Source organism: Delphinapterus leucas, chromosome 2, assembly GCF_059928025.1.
Source record: "Delphinapterus leucas isolate spDelLeu-1000000601 "Yukka" chromosome 2, BTC_Dleu_Yukka2, whole genome shotgun sequence".
NCBI lineage: Eukaryota > Metazoa > Chordata > Mammalia > Artiodactyla > Monodontidae > Delphinapterus > Delphinapterus leucas.
Window position 1 is genome coordinate 147,567,268 of NC_143130.1, and position 19,186 is coordinate 147,586,453.

At 46.4% G+C, this 19,186-nt stretch overlaps 1 protein-coding gene across 4 annotated transcripts in view; it reads right to left on the reverse strand.

The window, feature by feature from the left end:
• ZFYVE26 (zinc finger FYVE-type containing 26) overlaps positions 1-19,186 on the reverse strand; it is a 69,291-nt gene that overhangs the window by 16,682 nt on the left and 33,423 nt on the right. For all 4 annotated transcript variants that reach the window (XM_089906173.1, XM_089906175.1, XM_089906174.1 and 1 more), the window contains 11 exons: positions 18,941-19,117; positions 17,401-17,647; positions 16,237-16,335; positions 13,999-14,162; positions 12,806-12,942; positions 10,570-10,601; positions 9,643-9,779; positions 8,474-8,694; positions 5,741-5,888; positions 5,307-5,516; positions 4,611-4,829 (listed from right to left, as the gene is read on the reverse strand). In XM_089906173.1, the coding sequence (XP_089762299.1) occupies positions 4,611-4,829; positions 5,307-5,516; positions 5,741-5,888; positions 8,474-8,694; positions 9,643-9,779; positions 10,570-10,601; positions 12,806-12,942; positions 13,999-14,162; positions 16,237-16,335; positions 17,401-17,647; positions 18,941-19,117 (1,791 nt within the window). The remainder of the gene's footprint in view (positions 1-4,610; positions 4,830-5,306; positions 5,517-5,740; positions 5,889-8,473; positions 8,695-9,642; positions 9,780-10,569; positions 10,602-12,805; positions 12,943-13,998; positions 14,163-16,236; positions 16,336-17,400; positions 17,648-18,940; positions 19,118-19,186) is intronic.

The following is a 19,186-nucleotide window of genomic DNA, read 5'->3' on the forward strand; positions in this document are numbered from 1 at the left end:
AAAAAGTCAGAAGTCTTGAGCCTGGTTCTGGCACTGTCTGGGACCCATTCTGAGTTTCCTTCCACTCACAGCCCTTCAGCATCCTCCCACAGCGGTGCGTCTTATCTTTTTGCACATCACAGATGGAACCCTTTGAGAATCCCGCCCGGGTGACTGCTCCCCTTCTCTCCTTCTCCGTACAGAAAAGTTCCTTGAGTTATCTGCACTCCCTGTCTCCAGTTCCTCTCCGGCGACTGTCTCCTGAACTCACTCACATCTAGCTTTTGCACCTACAACTCCATTGCAACCGCCCCTCAGATCACCAATGACCTCTATGTTGTTAAATCTAAAATTCTTAGTCCTTGTTTTCCACCTGCTCTGTCAACAGCTTGTGATATAGCTGATGGCTTCCTCCTTGAAAAATTTTCTTTATTTGGCCCCCAGGATACCACCCCCACCAGGTTTTCTTTCTACTTCCCTGGCTACGCCTTCTCAGTCTCCTTTGCTGATTCCTCCTAATCTCTCCAGAGCTTAGGGGGGAGCTGTTCTCTTTTTTTTGGCTGCGTTGGGTTTTTTGGCTGCACATGGGCTTTCTCTCTAGTTGCGGCCAGCGGGGTCTACTCTTCGATGGGTGCACGGGCTTCTCATTGCAGTGGCTTCTCTTGTGGAGCATGGGCTCTAGGCGCGCAGGCTTCAGTAGTTGCAGCACCTGGGCTCAGTACTGGTGCCTCGCGTGGGCTTAGTTGCTCCGTGGCATGTGGGATCTTCCCGGACCAGGGATTGAACCCATGTCCCCTGCATGGGCAGGTGGATTCTTAACCACTGCGCCACCAGAGAAGTCCCTGTCCTCTTTTCTTTACTCACTCTTTTGATTTCGTAAGTCTTAGGGCTTTACATTTATCGCTCTACTGATTATGTCTAAATCTCTATTCCCAGCCTGTTTATTCTTTCTGAACTCCAGAATTGTATACCTAACTTATAGCCAACTGCCGACGCAAAAAGTCCTCTTTGGTATCTAGAGAACAATACATATTGATATAAAACTGCACTCCTGATTGTGTCTTCCCAATCTGCTCTTTCTGCAGTCTTCCCCTTCTCAGATGGCAATTTTGTTATTCTATTTGTTCAGGCCAAAAACCTTAGCCATCTTTCTCTTACACCACAACATAAAAGTCATTAGCAAATTCTATTGGCTCCACCTCAAAATACATACAGAATCTGTATGTAGCTGACCACTTCTCACCACCTCCATGTACCGTCCTGGTCCAAGTCATCATCACCACTTGCCCGGATGATTGCAATGGCCTCCTCCCTGGTCTACCATCTTCCACTCCTGCCTCTTTTTTGACTAATGCCAACCAATCAACCTGAGTGATTCGGTTAAAACATAAGTGAGGGGCTTCCCTGGTGGCACAGTGGTTGGGTGTCCGTCTGCCGATTCAGGGGACGCGGGTCTGTGCCCCGGTCCGGGAAGATCCCACATGCCGCTGAGCGGCTGAGCCCGTGAGCCATGGCTGCTGAGCCTGCGCATCCGGAGCCTGTGCTCCGCAGCGGGAGAGGCCACAGCAGTGAGAGGCCCACGTACCGCGAAAAACAAACAAACAAAAAACATAAGTCAGATCATGTTACGTCTCTGCTCAAAATCTTCCAACGGTTTTCCTTCTCACTCAGCACAAAGCCCAAGTCCTCATAATGTCTACAAGGCTCTATATGATCTAGGCCCTGTTAGCTTTCTGACCTTATCTGCTACCACCCTTTCCCCAGCTTACTCTGCTCAAGCTGCCCTGGCCTTTGCCCTTGCTACTCCCTCCACCTGGACCGTGCTTCCTCCACAATCTGCACAGTTCATTCCCAACCTACTTTAGGCCTTTACTCAGATGTCATCTCTCCTGGGCACCCTGTCTAAAATTACACAATCCATCCCTTCCCTCTCCCCCACTTTACTCTTCTTATTACTCATCACCTATACTATATATCTTATTTATCTTGTTTATTGTCTTTCTCCCTACTATAATGTAAGTTTTATAGAGCAACTTTTTTTGTCTGCCTTTTTTTTCTTCATTGTTGTGAAGAATAGTCCTTGGCTATTTAATAACTATTTCTTGGATGAATGAATAAATGATAAATATCATAGACCAACTCATCAGGAAAGTGCAAACACGTACTAACCTGCTCACTTCTGAAGTTCATCTGTGGTTCAGAGGCCGTGAGTCATCAACCCCCGTTCCACAGTCATAGAAAAAAAACCATTTGGCCATTCAACCCCTTAAAAACTTCCATTTTGGGACCTCCCTGGTAGCACAGTGGTTAAGAATCTGCCTGCCAATGCAGGGGACACAGGTTCAATCCCTGGTCCAGGAAGATCCCACATGCCGCGGAGTAACTAAGCCTGTATGCCACAACCACTGAGCCTGCACTCTAGAGCCCGCGAGCCACAACTACTGAAGACCTCATGCCTAGAGCCTGTGCTCCGCAACAAGAGAAGCCATCGCAATGAGAAGCCCGCCCACTGCAACGAAGAGTAGCCCCCGCTAGCTGCAACTAGAGAAAGCCTGCGTGCAGCAACGAAAGGAAGACCCAATACAGCCAAAAAAAAGAACTTCCATTTCATCCATTCATGTATCCACTCATTCATTCATAACTGGCACTAGGCCAGGTGCTTGAAGACACCAGGTAAGTTAAATATGGGCCTTCTCGCTCCAGATGCGAAGACACAATTGTAAACAAATAGTTGCAATCCAGTGGGATAAATGCAATAACAGAGTTATGTTCTAGGTACAGTGACTGTTTATAGGAAGAGGTGAATGCTCAATACAGAGGGTCTGGAAGGATAAACATGAGTTTTCCAAGAAAACAAGGAGGGGCAGGGCATTCTAGGTACGGGGAAACAGCAATGTAGACTCATGGAAGTAAGAACGGGCATGGTACAATCAGGAAAATTTAAGTAATTTGGCAAGTCCGGAATATAGAGCAGAGATAGGATTTGCAGTGAAAATAAACTGGAGAAATAAGGGGGCCTGATACTGTTGGGTCCTGCATTCATGCTAAGGAATTTGGACTTCACCTTGTGGCCATGGGGATCCACCGAAGGCCTTTTAGAGAGAGGAATAACATGAATTCAGAATAACATAAATAACATGTACTATGTTTTAGAAAGCTCACTCTGGGGCAGTGTGGTGGGTAAGGGGTGAAAAGGCAGGGAATGAGGCTGGAAACACCACGTCTTCCATGCTCTAGGCATTCAGTCATAGTTTTCACAATGTTTTTTTCTGTTGTTCCCCACCTGCTTGAGAAGGTAAGATACTTCAGTTCAAGGGTAGCTGTGATTACAGGAGATAAAAAGAAGCCTTCTTTCCTAGCTCTGACGAATGTAAAGCAGGGGCAATGCTGTCGTCAGCTTTTACCAAAATAAGTAACTAAGCAGCTTAACCCTCTGGAGTGGTCATCAGTTAGAAGCAACAGAACTGGGTGAGGTGAAGTAGCTTTACCTCAAAACTCTTTTGGAAACTGAGGAAAAGGAAATAGGTTTTAGCAATTAAATGCCAAATAATATAACCTTTACAATATTGACACCTGGTTAAGACACGGTAGCTACGGCAGTAGTGAAAACATTTCCCTTTCGCTGTCCTGTAGGGGTATGGTTACCACGACTCTGTACTGTTGACGCACTGGAGGAATCCTAGAAGATATGCCTACTTGTAAACTTTCAATGGCTGCCATTTTGGACGAAGGCAGCAGACTGGAATTAAAGCATAACTCAAGCTCCTTTAATTTTATATGAAATTTGGTACTAATCACTCAGTTCCTCAGAAGAATTGCATGGGACTTTCAGATAAAAAAGAGAAGGTCAAAGAGTCATGGTGAAACAGAGCCCTGACTTGGCTTAACAATGGCTCCAAAGAAATAATGCACTTCAGGGGTGCCTTTGCCCCCTGTGGGAGGAGGGCAGAGGATGTCAGAGGAAACAAAGGAGGGCACACTCTCCTTCTATGAGATACTTGTGGCTCAAATTTAGGATGTGGCTCATGGGTGCTTCCTGGCCTTTGTGGTAACAACCCTGAGTGGACGAGTAGTGGGGTCAGCAGCAGGACACAGCCCAGAGCAGGTGGGAAGTGTGTGGAAACAGAGAGGTTAGGCAATTTGCTCAAGGTCACACCACTTACACCAAGCATCTCATTCCAGAGACCATGCTCTCAGCTATTACTTGGTTCTGCTAAATGTTCTGGGAGAAGGGATGAAATCTGTCACTGCCCGTCAGAAGGGCAATCTGGGATCCAGGTTAAGACTTGCGCACACTCATCAAATCATGATTTGTGCAGATGGAATTTGCCATTTGTGTTTTGCTTTGTTTTGTATTTTGGCTGCACCATGAGGCTTATAGGCTCCTAGTTCCCCGACCGGGAATTGAACCCGGGCCCTCGGCAGTGAAAGTGTGGTGTCCTAACCACTGGACCACCAGGGAATTCCCTAGAATTTGCCATTTGGACCTGACTTTGCCAGAGATGACCTCATAGCTCAACCCTGGGGTAAGGTTAAGGGGGGTTATTGCCTCCATGAAAGCTGGATGGGCCAAGCCAAGCGGGCAAAGCAGGCACTGCCGTGTGAGAGCCAGCCACGTCTGCAAGTCCCACCTTGTGGAGGAGGTGCAGCAGGGCTTCCCGCAGGCAGCTGTGCCTCACGTAGAAGCTAATGATGGCCAGGCTGGTGCTGTAGTTATGCAGGTAGAAGAGGCATTCTTGGTAGTAGGTGTTGTTCATGATCTTCCCTTCAGGAATCACCTCCAGAGAGAGGCTCTGGGTCCGAAGGGTAGCTTCCAGCTCTTTCAAGGTGGCCAAGTAATCATCATCTTGCTGCCAAGAGAGGACAGAGTGTGAGGGAGCAATGGAACTCAGGGAGTCCTCAGCAGCCGCTGGAAACACTGTTTTCAAAGAATGTTTAACAACGTGGAAAAGTGCTCGCTATTATATAGTTTTAAGGGTAGAAAACAGGCAGGATATAAACTTCTATATATTATAAACTGTATAACACCAATTAAATCAAAAACATAACAAAGAAAATTCACTAAAATCTAAATATTGCTTAAGTGTGGGTATGGGATTATATGTGATTTTCACTGTTTTAAAATTAGTTTTCTTTTTTTTTTTGAAATTTGACTTTTTATGACTTATCTAACCATATATAATGGAAAGAACGAAATCCAAACCTGACAGCTCTGAGCCAGGGCTGCCACTGTCAGCTGAATGGAAGCTGATACTTTCCCCAGGCCATTACTGCCCCTGGGCCTCCCCCTGGCCCTGGAGCCCACCCTCTGCCTGTTGTGCTCTTACCACGGATAGAAGTGGCCTCGCTGTGGACTCCAGGTACTCAACCACATCCTGTACCAGTCTTGAGCCATGACTCAGCTGATTGAGGTCAAGAGGGGGCTTCAGACAGCGACTAAACTTCTCCCGTGCGGCGGTGAGGTTCCCAGCTTTGAGGCAGGCCATGCCCCAAGCGTGCCATGCCCCGGTGGTATCAAGGCCAGTCTTTGTGGAGACCTGGAGGAAAAACTGCTCCTTTTAGGGGGAGGCACCCACAGCCATGCCTGAGGGTCCCAAAGACCAATTCTATCCCCTTGGTGTCAATCATTTCCCTCCCCACCACCCCACCTGCCATTACTCCCACACTGGTAAAATTGTCATGCCTTAGACACTCCCCATGGCCAAGGACAACTAGAGGAGGTAACTCGTTGGGGTAGATGTCAGCTTTGTCTGTGCCTCACCTCAACGCCCAGTTGGTAGTACTCAGCTTCCAAAAGCTGGTTCCTTAGCCTGGTTACCGCGGCTGGTTGCAAGATCTGATCCAGAGATGGCACGTGGCGATAGGCAGCAGCGACTAAAATATTCAGCACATCTACCTTGCTGATGTAGCTACAGGGAGGAAAAGGGCAAGGCAGTGAGGCTCCACAGGGTCATCCCAAGAACAGGTGCTGCTTAAAGGTTTTCTATTTCATTTCCAATGTGAAATGTGATAATGAGAATTGTGAGGTACATAGGAGAAAAGACTCTGGAGTCAGACTCTCGGAAACTCAACTCTATCACTTAGTGGCTCTATGACTTTGGGCAAGTTAGTTAACCTTTCTCAGCCTCAATTTACTCATCTGCAAAATGGATAGAATAATGGGGAGTTTTAAGGATAAAATGAAATAACCGGAGGAAAAGAGCTTAGGATGGTGTCTAGAGCTTTGTAGGCACTCATCAAACGTTAGCTATCAATACATGGAGTACGGACGCTCCGGGACACTCAGGTCTCCTATTTTGAGGCAAGGCCTTTATACCGATGCTGGGAGCTCGCAAGCTACCCGTTTCTTTTTGGTTCTCTGGAACCCTGCTTGCTTGGGAGAGTGTATATGGACTGTATCGGCAGCCTGCACTCCTGGTCAGTACAGAGGTCACATCACTACCATCCTCTGGAGGTGCTGCTGGGCAGGGCCCTCAGATTCGAGTGCCCTGGACTTGACATCCCTTCTCTGGGTTAAGGATGGACTCTTGTTACCAGGACTGCTGCCTTTGATCTTATTCCTGACACCTGGTGATTGCAAAAACCTTATAACAACAGAGCCCAGAGAGCTGTCTGGGATCATTCTGTTTAGTCCTGCCTGAGACAGGCCTACACTCAAGGTTCTTGAATCTTGTATCATAATTCTATCAAAACCCCTTGCAGATCCTGACTTGTCCACTGATTTCCCTGGAAAGGGATTCAGTACATCAGTGATTCTCAACCTAGTGGGGATGGGTAGGGGAGAGCATAGTGTGTAAAAGCAAATTCGGTATCATAATGTATTGGACGTGTGTAATAGGTGGTGTGAGTTTTGTTTTTAAACATTTATTTGTCCACAGAAGGAGGTATGAGTTAAAAACAGCGGAAAAATACTCTGCAAACCAGGAGTTCTAAACACACATGAGAGACGAATCTACTGTCATCAGCACCTGGGCACAAGTGCAGTGATTCCCTAGAGCGAGGGACGGATTCCAGGGCTGGGAAGAAGGGATGCGTAACTTGAAACCAGGGCTATTAAGTGTCAGAGAAGCCTATGGCACCTGGGGATGGGTGCGAATCCCACTGAAGCAAGGACTTCCTTAATTTCTGCTCCCTTAACCCAAAGTGGATATTTCCTCCATCTATATTAGATTTTGAAGGAAGTATAGGACTTGCTGTTAGATTTGTTCTCCAGCCCCCATCTAAGTATCCTTTTCTGTTAAGAAGATTTTATCTCATTTACGTTTCTGATAGTTGAGAAATATTTAGATATATCTTTATTTTTGCCTTAAATTCTACCTTTTGCTATATAAAATGGTTTCTGTTCCTTCCTTCCCTTCTCCATTTCTGATAAATTGGTAGAGTTGTGGTTCTTTAAAAAATTGTATTTAACATATTATACAGCTCATTTTTCATTTGTCAACTTGAAAAATGATGTAGAATCTTTTGCCTCTTGATATGAGTGAAATTAACTCCTTTATATTTCCTTCCACTTGCTGTCCCACCTCCTTCTGCCTTTCTCAACCTTCTGGTTTTTGTTAGTAAGAATAATAAAACTAACATTTTTGGAGTACACAGGCTCAGTTCTTAGTCCTTTATATGGATACAGTACTCTCACTTTACAGCCATATGAAATAAATATTATTATCATCCCCATTTTCCAGAGGAGGAAACCGAGGCCCAGAGTGGTTAACAGACTCATCTAAGGTTACAGAGCTAGGAAGCGGTGAAGTTGAGAGTCACTGCACTCTCTGTTATCTGGTGAGTTTGCAGGCCCGTACCCTGGGCAAGTGCCTGAAGCACTGACACGTCAAAGAAAATTATGCTCTTCGCTCTCAAATCTGGCTAGGACTGAGAGCTGGGAATGCACAACGTGAGTCACACATCTGGGTGGATAAGCCGGGAATTGGGAGTTTTCATTGTCAGGTTAATGAATGGAGGCAGAGCAGGTTGTGTAGGGAGCTGGGGCCTAATCCTCACTTTTCCATAGAAACTTCTACTTTATGACTCACATTCCTCCCTGGGACATAGGGACAGACCAGTCCGCAGTGCGCTTTATAGATCTGTTACCCAGAACTCCGAGGCCACAGTCTGAATTTGGTCAAGGCTAGGGTAGAGGACACATCTCCTTTAAAAGGCAGAAAGTTCCACAGAGACTAAAGGTGCTCTCCAAAATTGATGTTCATTACAAATTAACCCAAGTCTTTCTTTCCAACTGGAAAAGAAAGACTCTATAGCTAGAGAACCTGCCTTGAGGATCCACTCAGGGAAAGAGAAGCACACAGGCTGTCAACGTAGGGTGAGGAAGACTGCTTGTGATCTGATAACAGCATTTCATCAACGACAAATGGAGATGCAAAACAGTTCAGCATGTCTTGTCAGAGGATTGGGAGGTGAAAACCCAGAGTAGGGTCAGAAAAAGAAGCCGGACAGACATGACCACCGTGTAAAAGAAGAGAGACTCATTTCCACTTACCTGTCACAAAGAGCCAGGTCCTGGCTCCGGCCCGCCTTGACAAACATCATCTTGGCGCTGAAGAGCAGCTGCTTCATGATGTCTGTGAGCAGCCCCGCATCTACCTCTGGGTTCATGAGCCCCTGGGACAGCCTGCAGCAGTGCTCAATTAGCTGGTGGCCGCAGGCAACACTGTCCTGGTGCAGATTCAGGATGGCGATACACAAGGAGGCGCTGGGGGCCTGGCCCAGGTGGACGAGGAGAGAAGCACACTGTGAGTTCCCAGACCAAAGCAGTCTTCAAATGTAGCTGGGAGGGAGGAATTATTCTTCCCGTTTCACAAAGCTTGAAAAACCCTGGGGGAAGGAGCCAAAAATCCCACGGCAAAGCAGAAGTAGAGCTAAACATACTTCAGAAGTTCTAAGTAGCACTGGCAAAGCTCTGGCTTTTAGGTTTTTGTCTCCTTACTGGGAGGAAGGCAGCTGTGTCCACGTGTTACCTACTTCCTGGGAATGCCTGTAGGTGCCCTTCTTTTTTAGTCTACTGTCCCATCAGTGCAGGTGCTCCTAATGCTGGCTTGGACGATAGTCACCTTGCTTGTCTGGCTACCTGGAGAAGTCTTTGTTTCAAGCCACTGGAAACAGTGCTGCTAAATTAATATTCCTAAAGCACACTCTGAAACCTTCCATGGCCCTGATGCCTACCAAGTACATATATCTTACTGCAGAGTACAAGGCCCTACACATAAATAGCCTGTTTCAACCCTACCTTTCCTACCTCTCTATTAACACCCTATGTTCTCTCCAAATTAAACCACTTCTAATTCCCCAATCATTTTTGATACTGTGCCTTCGCTTGGATGTTAGAGTTTGGAAATCTTTGCCCTTCTCCTATCCTCACTCCACTCAGGACACCCAAACTTCTGCTTGTCAAGCTCCTACCGCACTTCCAAGGCTCCTCTTAAATGCTACCTCTTCCACGAAGCCTTTCCTGATTTCCTCTTGTGTATTTCTCAAGCTGTTCCTCATTTTCTGCTTTAACTGGTTTACTGGTTTACTGGTCTTAGCTCCCATGATATTACACTGTGAGCAAGTGAAGGCCTGCTTGTGTCTGCCCAACTCTGCATTTCCTGCCATGCTACTACACATCATAAGGAAACTCAAATGACCATCACATTTTATTGCTATTACCTGCTCATAGTAAAATTCACTCCGCACCAGCTCATTTTCCTCCTCATTCAGATCCAAAATCCATTCCACCTCAGCTGCTTTGGGGACTCTCACCACAGCTGAGTATGGAGGGCTTTCACTCTTGGGGCTGTCTGGTGCTGAGAAGACAAATGCCGTTCATGTGTCATTCACTGGCCGGTAGTCCAGTCTAGCCCAGCCCAGGGAGCCACGAGCTGCAGGCAGATCCTTGCCTGATATCTTAGGGCCCTTTCTCTCCTTTTGGTCCCTTTTATTTCCTTTAGGAGACCACCTTGGGTACCTCAAACTTTCTTCCCCAGGCACAGACCTGGAATGAGTGTTACAATGTTTGTCACACAAACTTGTTGCTTCACACGAGAAACTCTGAATGCTGCATGCTTCCCAAATGGAGGGATGAGCCATTGGCTACTCTAAAAACTAACCTGCCCAAACTATTAATAGTGATTACCAAGGGGAAGGAGGGAGCATTAGAAGGCAGGATGGTGGTGAAGGGAAACCTAGTGGGGGAAGAAAGAGAAATAAGTTACTAAAAGTTAAGGACCAAATTCTTTGGCTGCTGGCCTTCTCGATGCTGGAAGCTAATGGGCCAGTGTGATAGGTTACTATGATGACAAACCTTAAGGGAAATAGCCTGACAGAAATGCCAAGGATTTTCTTTGGTCAACCTGTTGGACTGAGTTGCCATTGAGGGTGTCAGTTGCAGCAGATATGCTGAAGGAAGAGCCAACTTGAGCACAGAGACAAAAAGTCATAGGGAGGGAATTCCCTGGTGGTCCAGTGGTTAGGACTCCACGCTTTCACTGCCGAGGGCGTGGGTTCAATCCCTGGTCAGGGAACTAAGATCCCACAAGCTGGGTGGTGTGGCAAAAAAAAAAAAAATAAGTCACAGGGAATGTGATTCAGTCTTACCTCCTGGTTGTCCTGGATTCTCCTCTGGCGCACTGGAAACAGAGAAAGAAAAAGTGAAATGCTTGAATCCCTCCTCCTGCTCTTTGTTTTGAGCTTAGTGTATAGCACTGACATTTACAGTTACTCAAATGAGATTATCAGGGAATCATCCAAAACTCTTTTCTCTCCCTCACCTGTCACAGCCAACCACTTACCATTTCTTGCCCGTTCCATTTAAAATACCTGTTTAAATGTCCGCATCTCTCTCCTCATCCCTGCCTCAGAGAGGGCCCTCATCATTTAATGCTAGAGCCTTTGCAATAGCTTCCCAATTGGTCTCCTTGGTTCTACCAAGCTATTCTCTACTTTGTAGGTACAGCAAGCTTTCAAAAATGCAAATCTGGAGCTTCCCTGGTGGCGCAGTGGTTGAGAGTCTGCCTGCCGATGCAGGGGGCATGGGCTCGTGCCCCGGTCCGGGAAGATCCCAGCCTCGGAGTGGCTGGGCCCGTGAGCCATGGCCGCTGAGCCTGCGCGTCCGGAGCCTGTGCTCCGCAACGGGAGAGGCCACAACAGTGAGAGGTCCGCGTACCGCAAAAAAAAAAAAAAAAAAAGCAAGTCTGGCCATATTATGCTTCTGCTTAAAATTCTTTTATCAAATTCTTTGATAGCTCCTCAGGGTACAATATTCCACATTTGCAGTTCAGCAGACAAAGCTCCTTATGGCTTTGCTGCCTCTTGAGACCATCTCCTACCACCCATGACCTCTACTCAACCCATAAGAGTCCTCCCCACACTGCTACGGGCTCTGATCAAGTTCAGTTGGTGCCACCAACCACTAAATCCCAATGTCACAAGCCAGAGCCCAGGTCTATCACCTGCAAGAGGAGCCTTCTGGTCAACCCCAGCCCGTGCTGTCAAAGAGCAAGCTCCAAGCCTCTCTGCCATTCCCTAGGTCCTCCCAGCTCAGCTGCTAGCCTCTGAGTCCAGAACCTTAGCCCATCACCTACCTATTTACACTTCCTCAAAGGACCCACATTTTCTCCTGCCCCTACCTTTGCAGTTGTTACTCCCACTTTTGGGCATGCTCTGTTTCGGCTTCTTTTCCTACCAACTTCTCATCCTCTAAGTCTCAGACCAAGTGCCACACCTCGAGAAAACCCTCCTGATCACTGGGCTAAGCTGGGTGTGTCTCCACACTGCACTTACCCAAGGGCCCTGTGGTCTGTGTTTTGGCTGTCTCCCCACTAAAATGGGGGCTCCTCGAGGGCAAAGTGATTATTGCTCAGTGATTGCTGAATGAAAGAATCCTCACTGATACCAACTGCTCATTTCTAATCTCAGCAGTATGATAAATGGGTAATTTCCCTGTCCCCCACCCAGAGGGAGGCAGTGGTATGCCAGGGTCACAGAAACTGTGGTATGAACACGGCACGTCTTCCTTCCTATCAGGTCAGTAATCACCATGGTAAATAATGTTAAAAAAATGTTCCTAGTAAAAGAAACAAAAATGCTGCTGAGCTATTGGGCAGAATGTAAAATCCCTTTAAGTCTGTTAGTAAAACATGAAGAACTCAAAGTGATTTTGCTCTTGGAGAGCTGCTTTGGCTCCTATTCCCACATGCTCTAGCAGTCTTAGTTTCACCCTCCTCTGCTGCTAGAAGTAGTAGAAAAAACTGAGCAATACTGGGCTGGCAAACACAGTCTTGACCTGTCTTGCCAGAGGCACGAGCAGTTTCTGAGGCTTGTTCCCAGCTGAACTGTGCACAGGAAAGTGTGTGGGCTCTTCTAGTTGTGGATAACAAGCCAGAATGATGAGCTCAGTGAGAGCTGATGCAAGTGAGCCCCCAACATTCAGTGTCTTTTGGAGTCCAGCTGAGACCAACTGAAGTGAGAGCGGCTGGAAAAGAGGTGAGGTTGTTGGCAAACTAAGATCCACGGCCTCAGTTAGGGGACAGGCCCATGGCCTCAGTTAGAGGACAGGCCAAAGAACTAAGTGTCCTGATCCCAGAGAGAACATCATGTAAGAGCTCTGATCTCTGCTTCTACTCATTCCTACTTCCTCTCTTAGAAGTCTCTCTGACCAGGGTCAAACATTACACTGTAGAGTGAATGGCATTTCAGTGTGAATGTGAAATGAAAACTTTCTGTAATTGCTCAGATTTGAGACGCTTTCCATAATCAGACCCCTAGGAGTGTCAGGACCCGGGGGAGGGTGCAGTGGTCAATAGCAGCAGCGGCCCCGCTGCAGGACACTCACTCTTTGTTGAAGTAACTATAGCACTGGTCACACACGCGAGTAGGGTTCTCTCTGCAGCCTTCCACCACCGTTTTCTTAGTGGAGCAGGAACTGCACACTAGCCGACCACAGCGGCGACAGTGATGACGCCTGTTAAACTGAGGAGTGTCATCAGGAAGAGAAGGAGGAGGGAGGAAGAGAAGGTGAGATTGCAGGACCTGTGAGCACCCGTCAATCCATTTATCCTTGGAATTAGCCACCTGTGACTTACTAAGAATAGCATGTGCTTGGGCCTCTACTGAGAAAAGAACACACAAATCCTTGCCTTCAAGAAGCTGACATTTAAAGATCTCTCTCATCTGATGGGCAAAGATGTCCAAGTCATGGACAGTTTTTCAATAGCTCCTGACAAGTCTTATCTGTCTGTGGAGGAAACATGTGAAGACACCGCAAAAAGCAGTGGGGAAGAAGTGATTTCTCAGCCAATGAGGATCACATGTCTACATGGTATTGATGATGAAAAAGTGTTCTTTTTTCAAGATGCTTTTACAAATACTGCCTTATTTCATCATAAGAGGTTGACAGATATATTACACCGCTTTTATGCACGAGGAGGAAACAGACACAGAGAAACTGCATCGTCATCCTGATCATCAGCTGAGCTGTTGTGCCAGCCAGGTACTGTGTGCAGGGTGGTAACATCTGTTACTGTAGTTAGTGCTTATAGCTCCATGAACCAAATAACCGAGCATCCCTAGTTTACAAGTGAGCATCTGAGACTGAGAAAGTTAATAGTCACATTGCTAGTAAGAGGCAGTGCTGGTATTAGAACTGAGGTCATCTGGCGCCAGCACATAAAACCATTACCAGGTCACCCGTCTTTCTGCGAAAGACACAGGAGCTAGAAACGAGATGCCCCAACATTTGGTGACTCCTCCCATGCAATACCACTCTGGCTCTTTTTATTTATTTCATGAGAATGGCAGAGATTTTAGAATTTAAGGCTCCTTGAGGGTGTCTACCATCTGTCTAAATTCAGAAAATATATTCTGGTCAGGTCAAAGGTAAACCCAGAGCCGCAGATCTGGTAGTCAGTTCTTCTGAACATACCCATATCCTCTTGGGGACAGGAGGTGACTATAAACTCAGGCTCAGGAAGTAGAGCTTTCCTTTAATTTCTCCTGCAGGTAAAGCCGGAGACGGACGCTGCTTACCATGGTGAAGCGCTCCCTGCAGCAGACCATGCAGGTGCTCTCGCTCTCATCCGGTACCCACTGGTGCCTGGCAGGGGGCGTTGCTGGGGGCACAAACTCCAGTGGCGGCTGACTCTGTGGGAGGCTCCTCTCCCTCGGACTGGGGGAATGCACAACGGAGACACCTGGGAGTCAAAGCCAGAAGTCAGAGTAAAAGGTGATCAGTAGTCCAGCTAATAAACAAAGAAGGGATGAGAGAGTTAGAACTGTACCACGTTGCAAACCCCTACTGATAGCATAGATCCAGTTATTGATCATCGATGGCTGACTGCAAAAAGAGCGTTGTGTGTCTCCTGATGGAAGGCACACGGCCACCTGTCAAATATACTAACCAAAAAATATTAAGCCTGAATCAAATCAAGCTTCTAGATCTATCTACCAGTGTACTGGAAAACACAGGGGACGGAGACCCAGATTGCCATGGGGTGACAATCAGCAAAATGCAGTGTGTGGGAAGCTCTAAAGGACAAATGACCTGGTTTCCTCCACAAATAAAAAGAGGTAGGGGGACCTACTGATTAAAACAGATTTAAGAGAGAGTTTAGTCGAATGCCATGTGTGGACATTATTTACATCTTGATTCTAGAAAGACCAATTCTAAAAAGAATCTTCATGAGACAACTGGGGAAATCTGACGAGTGACTGGATAGTTGATAATAATAAGGAATCATTAATTTGGTTTTAGGTATGAGAATGATGTTATGGTTTTGTTTTATAAATGTCCTTACCTTTTAGAGATATACCCTGTTTTATTTATAAACAAAATGGTATGATATCTAGGATTTGTTTCAAAATAATCCAGTAGAGGGACAGGGGTAAAGATGAAACAAGAATGGTCACACTGACATGATAAACATTGCAGCTGGGTAATAGGTATGTGACACTTCATTACACTGGTCTCTCTACTTTCGTGTACTGGAAACTTTCTGTAATAAAAAGTTTAAAAAATTAAGTAAACCAAAGCTGCTCAGGCTGCCTTATGCAGATTTGTGAAGCTGCTCATGTGCCTGTACGTCTGAGCCCTTCTGTCAGGTCTGCTGATTACTGCGAAGCATGGCTAATTCTCAAAGCATGGCCACGAAATGCCACGGTCTTTGTTTTATGATATCTAAGGAGATTTCTTGTCAACTAGCAGAACGATGTTGGCAGGTCACAGAAAAAGAGAACTGGAAAACACAGTGACTCTTAGCAGCACCCAGAAGACGACGGGCTGTCGACCTCTCCCCAGAAGTCTGCTCTCCTGTTGGCAAAACAAACACTTGCTGAGCTGCTTCTGAGTGTAGGCCATTGGGCAAGTCAGGAGACTGTGGGAGAAGAGGGGTGGTGAAAAGGGGTGACCAAAACATGGCCGAGGCCTTCAAGGACCTTGCACCCTGTGTGGGTGACAGATATAAATAACTACCTGCAGGACAGGGTCAGAGTGAACATAAGGACTTAAATAAGTCGATTCTCCTTATTAGTAGATTCCGTATTTGTGAAGTTGCCTACTCGCTAAAATTTGTTTGTAACCTCAAAATCAATATTTGCATTGCTTTTGCAGACATGCACAGAGCGGTGAATAATTTGAGTTGCCTGGTATACAGCTTCTCATCTGGGGTTGAACAAGGTAATGTTTTGCCTTCTTATCTCAGCTCTCCTACAGAGATGACCAGAGGATGCAGACGGTAGGGGACAGTGCAGCAGGGTAGTGTAAGAAGCTCCGCTCTGGGGCTAGTTGGACAGGGTTTGAATCCCAAAGGCTCATTAGGCACTCATTAATGGGGTGGCTTCAGGCAGGTCACTTTAACACTCTGAACCGCTTTTTCTCTTTTGTAAAATAAAGAAAATAGAATTTACTGGGATGAATTGTTTCCAATTTGAGATTATAATGTATGTGAAATGTGTATGTGTGTGTGTGTGTGCGTGTGCGCGCATGTCCACACATGTAATCACACACACGCGTGGGCGAATTTTCCCTGGGAGCAATGGTTTAGTATTTGCTAATTCAGTGTTTGTGGAGCCTTCATAGATATACTACTGCGAATAATAAGAATCGATTGTATGTTGAATTTTCTGGGATACAAAAAGCTGGAAAGAATCAAGAAAAACAATTAATAAGAATGTTGTGACTGGAAATGAAAAAAGAAGCAAAAGAATCAGAAAATCAGAATAAGGCAAGATTGAACTGAAAAATGGGTAACTCTCAGAACCTGTCCTTACCAGGAGCAGCAACAGAAGAGAACTCCACTGACGGTGACCTAGACAAGGTCTCGAGGTCTGAAGCCGGACTGACAATTTCCTGGAGGTAAATCACAGGATCTGTAGGGAGGGAAAATGTCGACAGATTGTTCTATCATAAACATCCTTACTTGCTGTGCTAGGCATTTACTTCAAAGCCCTGTTGGTTTCGCTGTCATCCCATGACTCTACTAGGTATGCAAAGAATGGCAGAGGTACTTCTAAGACGACAGCAGGCATGCTTCTTAAATGCCTCAATAAACAAACTGTGTTAGGCACGTGAGATAAATGAAGTAGACACTAGGATTTTACAAAATAAATCTAAAGATGCCCAGGGGGAAGTAGAAGACATTTAAATGGTGGTCCTGGAGGGTAGGGAGTAAGAAAAAAAAAGCTGGCTGGGAACATCAGCCCCCATTTATTTCATTTTCTTCATTCTAGAAGAGGCTGAGTCAGTTCCCACACTAGTGACATCTGATGTGATCCTGGGAATAGCGCATACCCTCAGTACAAAATGATGGCACTTAAGAGCCCAGTGCACCAAGGCCAGACAGAGACCACCCCCAGCGTGTTTTTCTGTTTTTATTTATTTTTGGCTGCTTTGGGTCTTTGTTGCTGCATGCGGGCTTTCTCTAGTTGCGGCGAGTGGGGGCTACTCTTCGTTGCAGTGCGCAGGCTTCTCATTCCGGTGGCTTCTCTTGTTGTGGAGCACGGGCTCTAGGCACGTGGGCTTCAGTAGTTGTGGCTTGCGGGCTCTAGAACGCAGGCTCAGTAGTTGTGGCGCACGGCTTAGATACTCCGCGGCATGTGGGATCTTCCCAGACCAGGGATTAAACCCGTATCCCCTGCATTGGCACGTGGATTCTTAACCACTGCGTCACCAGGGAAGTACCCCCCAGCATGTTTTTTTCCTCGAAGCTTTATATTATTATGCACGTGGTGGTTATCTACCATCCTTTCATTCTGGTTAGCCTGCCACTTCCTCCAAGACTGAGATCTCTCCTATATAAAAGAGCTATCTCTCCTGAAGTGTATCCTTTCACTCTCAATCAACTCAAAATTATAAAAGAGGAAAAATGAAAATAAGGATGTAGCACGGTATTTCCTTCTCCATGTAGAACCCCCATCGAGGATGCTGGCGGTTACCTGAGCGCTTCTCCCGCAGAGGGTACAGAAAGTCCAGGGCTTTTCCTGCGTATCTGGAAAGCAGTGAATCCACCTCGTCCACGGTGAAGCCAGCCTCCCGGCCAGCCAGCAGCTGATGCAGGGTCTGCACAGCCATGGTGGCCCAATCCACTTTCATGTTCATGAGCAGCTGCTCCAGCATGAGCAGGGGGTTAGAGGACAAGTGGGAGTAGCTGGCCCGGTACTGCTCGGGCAGGGTTAGCAGGACCTGGGTGTGGGGCAGAGCCACAGAGTGAAGAAAACAGGACATGAATTTCAGAAGAAAGCCAAGATTCTTACTGGGAAGGGGGAAGGGTATCTGGGACCAAAGGGCACTTGGCCAGCTACTGAAACTGGCTAGGAGTCTCTTAGGAAGCAAGGCTGGCAAACTTTTCCTGTAAAGGTTTAAGATAGTAAATATTTTAGGCTCCATAGGCCATAAGGTCTTTGTGGCAACTACTGATTTATAAAACCTGATTTATAAAAGCAGGCAGAGGACTGGATTTGGCCCACAGGTGGTGGTCTCCTGACCCCTGGCCTAGACCAACCAGGCATGGTTGACCCCTGCCTGATCCTTAAAGCCACCATTCTGTCCATTTGAGGCTTTACTAGAATAAGCAATATAAGGTGGGCTAAACCTGGCACCTCCAGTGTTCTACAGGTGAATGATGACTCTAAATTCCTCCTAGAGGCTGTTATTCCTGGGCTTGAAATACATTCACTGGCTCTTCTCATTGCCAATTTTCAAAGATTCCATTTAGGTACAGTACATCCAAAAAAAAAGAAAAAAAAGAAAAAAAAAGGTGTATCCTCTTTAGAATCATTTTACATAGTTGAACTCTTAGCAAGTAGGCTAGTGGTCATATTCATGGCTCTCCCAGCACTCATTCTATTCATGGGGCAAGTTCTACACTTAGGGGGCCAGTATATATGACTTCCAATCAGAATCATTATTAGAGAGTTAGAAGGCCTTATCTCTCCCCAAACTCTCCTTCACTGGATTACTTTTTCTAGCTTATAATTTCTTCTATTAGTGTCTCCAAGGTTACACATCAAAGGTAAAGACTTATCTCATTGCCTAGACAATTAACCCTTTTCCTTTAGCACAAAGTAGTTTTAAGGATTTAAAGCAGTTTTAAATCCTCGCATCAGAATCCTTCTGGAAGATAGGCAGGCCCTGTCCCAAGGGGTTCGGTGTTAATTACTCTAGGGTGGAGATTAACTACTGCTATTTTTAGAAAGTCCAGGTGATTCTAATTCATGGTCCGAATTGAGAAGGCTTGGTATAGCAGATGCCAAGGAAAGCATAAAGAGAATTTAAGAGGACAGTAAAATTCACTTTGGAGGCAGAGCAGTAAGAGAACGGTAAGTCCTAAGGGATGTGGTGGGCTGTTAGGGTCAAGATTTTATATACCACAGGTCAAGGATGGCAGGTGCCTGGAAGGGCAAGTTCTGAAGTGGGAGATGGGCCAGCAGTCCCTCCCTCAGGCATGCTTTCCCAACACCCCCTTCTCCTCCTGACCTTGGATCCCATGTACAGTGCTTGGATTTCACGGTGTCGGTCTGCGGTCAGTTCTCCATAGAAGTGGGTGGTGAGGTAGTTGGCCAAGAAGTGAGAAGTGGCCAAGCTAGAGTGCTGGTCGAGGGACTGCTCTGTGACCTCAAGGCACATGGTGAGGTCAGGAATTCTTCGCAGGAGCTGTTGCAGGAGGAAGGTAGAGGAGAAAGGTGAGACCTGTAGAAGAACTCTTAGAACAGCCTTGTTTTG